Below are 5,362 nucleotides of genomic sequence, written 5' to 3'. Positions count from 1 at the left end.
TTAAGCCCATCGTCCCCAAGCCACAAGCCTCTTCAGGCGGCCCAGTGGCCTCCTAAAGTCATTGTTATTAATGTCTCTGGATGTGCCATGGACACCCGAGGCACCAAGGTCCTTCCTAGGGCCGTCACTTTTTTAACTCTCAACCTTATGGCCACTATCACCTCATCACAGTTGGGCTAGAGCCACGGTGCTGCCCACCGTGATCACAGAAGAGTCAGGTTCTTTTCCCTTGGAGCTCACATCATTTACACGTCCTCCAATAATGAGACCTCCCCATACCACCACCCACATCCACCATCAAACATTTACTGAACAATGGATTGTGGATGGATGGTAAAATATGATCTTCTGAGAACTGATGGCCCAGGCCCACTGGCACCCCTCAGGGCCACAAGGCCACACCACATATTTGACATGCAGCTTTATGGCAAAAGCTCCCATTTTTACCGGTTTTAAAGGTTAGCTAATATTTCTCACTTACTCCTCTGGGCAGGAAGTAGGGATTATTGCTCCAGAATCCACCAGGGGTGCAGTCAGTCAGAGGCTGCCAAAGAGAAGAAGGCTTCATACTAGAGACATTGACTGCATCAGGCAAAGACCATATGGAAGAACCATCACCAAACATGGCCCGTGACCCTGGGGAGAAAGGCTCCGAGGAAAGTGGGTGCGAGCTGACCCCATAATCAGTGTCAATACAGAAGCACTGGGAAAGAAGCTCTGAGTGATGAGATGTCAGTGTTCTCTATGACTGGCCTCGCTTGGTATCTTAAGCCCACATGGCTAGTGGGGTACCTGTTAGACCCAGGCCTGCCAGCCTAGGGAATTTCTAGAACAGGTAGAATTTGTACCCAGGCTGGAAAACTGTCATATTCCCTGTAAGCCCTGTTAGAGGGGCTGCACCCCAAATGCAACCTGACCTGTGTCCAGGGTGGGCAACTCAATTCTTAGATATTGAATGGGTTCCCTGGCACGAATGCTTAACCACCAGCAGCCCTCACAACCACAGATCATGTTTTAAGGATGAGGAGGAGGTTCTCTGGATGCACAGGCTTCAATCCAAATGGGGTAAAGACGCTGTGGCACAAACCCGGACCGCAGCCTGAAGGGTTGGAGCCTTGCATTCACAGAAAGCATCCAAACATGATGGTGGTCTCAGGGATACACCTGTGCTCCAATGTGTACGAGTTATGGATGGAAACCTCCTATGCCTCCTGGGAGGCACCACTCAAGCCTTAGCTAAATGCTTCCCTGAAGACCCACAAGGGCTGAGAGGCTGTGCAACACCAGCAGTAAAGTGAACGCCCAGACTCCCACTTCCTGTCTTCGGTGGCCATCCGGAAAGGCCACCCCCACCCTGATGGCTAGCGTTTCAGACCAGTTCTTGGCCCAAGTGATCCTAGACAACTGTTGAACCTTAAACTGTTCCTTGGCCAAGCAAGGAAGCTATTGTCCCCTCTAGGGAACCACATGCTATGTGTGCATCCATCACTCCGGAGAACCCAAAAAGGTCTGTTCCACATGGCAACATAAGCCCAGGTGATATTCAGTCACACCTGGGTGTCTTCCAACATTCCAGCTCAGCCAGATGGCTTTGATTTGTTTTTATGTTTGGACCCCAGGTTCTTGGGACACTGTTTCAGAAACAGATTCCAAATCCTTGCATATCCTAGTCTCTGCAGGGTGTCTACTATGATACACAGCCAGGCTGTCCCGTAGGCTTTAAATATTCCCTTGGTGCAGGTAATTAGCCTCGGCCACAGCCAATGCATGACAGGGTCAACTGCGTTAGGAGTTATGGAGAATCCATAGTTGGGTGCTGCCTGGCTCTGGCCAGGGTTGACCAAGGCAGAGGAGTACCTCTGTGGAGTTCTGCTTTAACCTCACCTTACCACCAAATTTCTCAACTGTCCTTGCCACCACAATTATTTAATGGACCCAGCAGAAAGTAACCCCGGAAATTAGGACACCTCATCCCAAAATATCTTTAAATAGGGGAAGTCACTTTGTGCACGGCTGCTCCTTGCTACAGAAGACCTGGGATAGAGGACTGCTCTCTGCCTTCTCTGGTCACCCTGCCCAGCCAGAGGATCTGTAAGTAACAGAACACTTAAACTTTTATACTGAGTTTTCATCATTGAAGCTGTGCCTCCAATCTGACCTCTGACTGTGGGGCCACCCCAGAGGGACCCAGCAGGTAAGTCCCTGCCATTGCACTTCTGTCTGGACCTCTGGTGGCTCCTGGGGACAGTGGCTTCCAGCTAAGTTAATAGAGAAACTCAAGCAGTTTCCTTCTAAACACAGGGCCGTTGACATGACCCACAGAGACAATCACAGCTCTTTAGAAGGTTCTTTTGAGAAAAGTTTATTCAGGTCCTTGGTCTCTTTTTCAATCAGGTTGTTTGTTTTTGCTATTGAATTGTTTGACTTCCTTTTGTATTTAGATATTTACCCCTTTTATCACGTAGGTTTTGCAAATATTTTCTCTCATTTTCTGGGTTCTCTTTTCACTCAGTTGATTGTTTTCTTTGCTGTCCAGATGCTTTAGCATTCACGGGTCTCTGTTCCCTTTTATTGCCTGTGCCTTTGGTGTCATAGCCAAGAAATCATTCCCACATCAAGGTCAAAAGCTTTTTCCTTATATGCACATAGTTGATGGTTTCGGGTGTTATATTTAGGTCTTCAATGCATTCTGAGTTGATGTTTTGCAACCAGAGAGATAAAAATCAGAGATAAAAATTTAAATACATACATATATAAAATCACGAGGTAGTATACACTAAAAATATATAATTGTTAATTGTCAAACAAGTCTAAATAGAGCTGGAAATAATAAATATTTTTTCACACCTAGACAACTCTCTGTCGCTGAGCTTATTTCACCTTTAGCCTAATAAAATCATTGTCCTCTCTACCCTGAGTCATGCAGGAGACTACTCACCCCATCACCTCAAAAGCCTATTCATGAGGATGGTTAGTCACTTGAGTCCAGTGAATTACTCTCTATTCCACTGGAACTCAAACAGGACATCAGAATCTAGACCTCCGGAGAGCCGCAGGACCCATCTTCAAAAAAATAAGAAGCATTTGTTCCCTGAGCTTGTTGAATGAAAGTGCAATTTCTACTCTTTTTGGAATGTTAAAAAGTAAAAAATAATCTTCAAGCAGGTGAAAGCAGGAGTAACACAGCAGGGTCTTTTTTTGTCATTATCAGCTCCAACGTAGCACAGACATTAAACATGCAGATTCTTACGAGCATGAAACTGGGGAGACAGGAGCATCCAAGGGACGCTGAGACCCATGGTCCTCTCTCATAAAATTTACGCCTCCTTTCACTGAGGGTCGAGAAGGTTTCTTGCCTCTGAGCCTTCTCCCAGAAGAGCTATAAATCCAGGCTGGCTCCTCACTCCCGAAACATCCACTCCTGCTCTCCCTCCTCCAGGTGACCCCAGCCATGAGGACCCTCATCATCCTTGCTGCCATTCTCCTGGTGGCCCTGCAGGCCCAGGCAGGGCCACTCCAGGCAAGAGCTGATGAGCCTGCTGCAGCCAAGGAGGAGATTTTAGCAGACAACAATGAAGTGTCTATTTCCTTTGCATGGGATGAAAGCTTGATTCCAAGCGATTCAGGTGAGAGACACCAGCATGCAGAGCTGCCTTGTCTAGAGGGATGGCCGGGAGATGGGTTCCAGAATTGGGTCTCAGCAGTCTATGTCACTCAGGTGGCTTCGTTTAGCATCTCTAGGCCTTGATCATCTCATCTATAAATTATACAGCAAGCCAAATAAATCTAAGAAATTTTATTTCTCCGAATACTTGACTCCAATAAATGTCTGTGGAATTCACCAGGTTTAAGATACAAAGAGACAGACCGACTAGTTATTTCTGGATCTAAACTAGTAGACTTATTTTTAAAGAGAGTATTTTACTCTATCTATAGAAGAGCGTTTAAAAACGGGAGCGAAGCCTAAGGGTGTGTTCAGGTGTGTGTGTGATGGGGCAGGAGTGCAAAAATGAGAGCAAAAGCGAATGAGCCCAAACCCTGTGTGACCAGCGCTGCTCTGTGTATATATTCCTATTGACTGAGGTCATTCTTGCCACCAGCTGCAAGGCAGCCCGCGTCACCGTGACTCTTTTTAACACCCACTGCTGAACCCGTACTCATTTTCCGATGCTCTCTGTGTCCAGGCTCAAGGGAACGCATGGCCTGCTCTTGCAGAATACCATCATGCATCGCAGGAGAACGTCGCCTTGGAACCTGCTTCTACCGGGGAAGAGTGTGGGCATTCTGCTGCTGAGCTTGCAGAAAAAAGAAAAATGAGCCCAGAGTTTGCTTTGAGAGCGAAAGGGAATTGCTGTTACTCCTGTACCTTGTCCTCAATTTCCTTTCCTCGCCCTAAATAAATGCCTTCTAACAAGCTCTCTGTGTTCACACCTCTTTAATGTACGATATGTGTCCGTGTCAACATGCTTGGGATACTGGGACCAAAAAGCTAAATCAAAACTTGAACAAAATAAAATGACAAATTCTAGAAATTTCCAGCAGGAATTTGGGCCCAAATTGAAATGAAAGCTCCAATGATGCCCCTGATCTCCCCATCCGCCACTCTGCCTTTTCACTCTGCCTCATTTCCTCTGGATCCACTCTGAAAGAACTCCCATGTGCTGGGTAGACAACCAGTGTCAGCTTAAAGTTTATGCAGTCATGAAATTGTGACTTCTCCAGGAAAGTAACAATTGTGTTCCCTTAAAGCTGCCGAGAACCTGATGCTGCCTGGAAAATACAGCTTTGGAGGGGAAAAGAGGAGCGAGGGAAAACATTTCACCAGGAGCATGGTAGCTTTCTTGTTGCTGCAGAGTGCCAAGGCAACTCAGGGGTGCAGGCACCCCACTGAGACACTGCATGGATGGGGAAGCCCATGCAGATCCCAGGGAGGACAGAGTGGGTAGCAATCCCAGACTTCTTCTTGTTTAGATGGTGAAAGACACAAATAGGGAATCAGGCTGTGAAGGCCAGGAGCCTTCTTTGGGTTCCTGTAACTGCCACTGACTCTGAGTCATGTGGTCCCTGAATTGACTTTCCATATTATTCTGAATTATGGACTGGGTCAAGATGACTGCCTCTTGGGGCATCTGCAGAGTTCCACCTAGCTTTCTCCCAAGCATCTGAGGTCTCAGCTAAAACTCCACTTTGTCACTGAGGTCTTTTCTGATCTCTCAACTTTAAATTGCCACAAGTTCCCCCTGGTGACAACCATTTCCCTGGTTTTCTTTACTGCTAACTCTAAAATTGCAATAATCTCACCTTCTGTACACTTCACTGATTATCTGGAACATACGCCTCCTTACTCTAGAAGGGAAGTCGC

General features: G+C 46.8%; 1 protein-coding gene across 1 annotated transcript; it reads left to right on the top strand.

Annotated features, from left to right (window-relative positions):
- The first annotated feature begins 2,011 nt into the window (after window positions 1-2,011).
- Window positions 2,012-4,415, top strand: LOC100407125 (neutrophil defensin 1-like). Its single transcript, XM_002756756.7, has 3 exons — window positions 2,012-2,091; window positions 3,440-3,626; window positions 4,185-4,415. Exons 2-3 carry the CDS (start codon window positions 3,452-3,454, stop codon window positions 4,292-4,294), a joined length of 285 nt encoding a protein of 94 aa, XP_002756802.3. The 5' UTR covers window positions 2,012-2,091; window positions 3,440-3,451; the 3' UTR covers window positions 4,295-4,415.
- The last annotated feature ends 947 nt before the right edge of the window (window positions 4,416-5,362 follow it).

This window comes from Callithrix jacchus, chromosome 13, assembly GCF_049354715.1.
Source record: "Callithrix jacchus isolate 240 chromosome 13, calJac240_pri, whole genome shotgun sequence".
Taxonomy (NCBI): Eukaryota; Metazoa; Chordata; class Mammalia; order Primates; family Cebidae; genus Callithrix; species Callithrix jacchus.
Note: the sequence above shows the minus strand (reverse complement) of the source record. Positions and strands in the feature narration are given on the sequence as shown.

Coding starts and splice junctions, on each gene's coding strand:
- LOC100407125 (XM_002756756.7), top strand. CDS start 3,452: ATGAGGACCCTCATCATCCTTGCTGCCATTCTCCTGGTGGCCCTGCAG. Junction 3,627..4,184: donor CTTGATTCCAAGCGATTCAG/GTGAGAGACACC, acceptor CTCTGTGTCCAG/GCTCAAGGGAACGCATGGCC.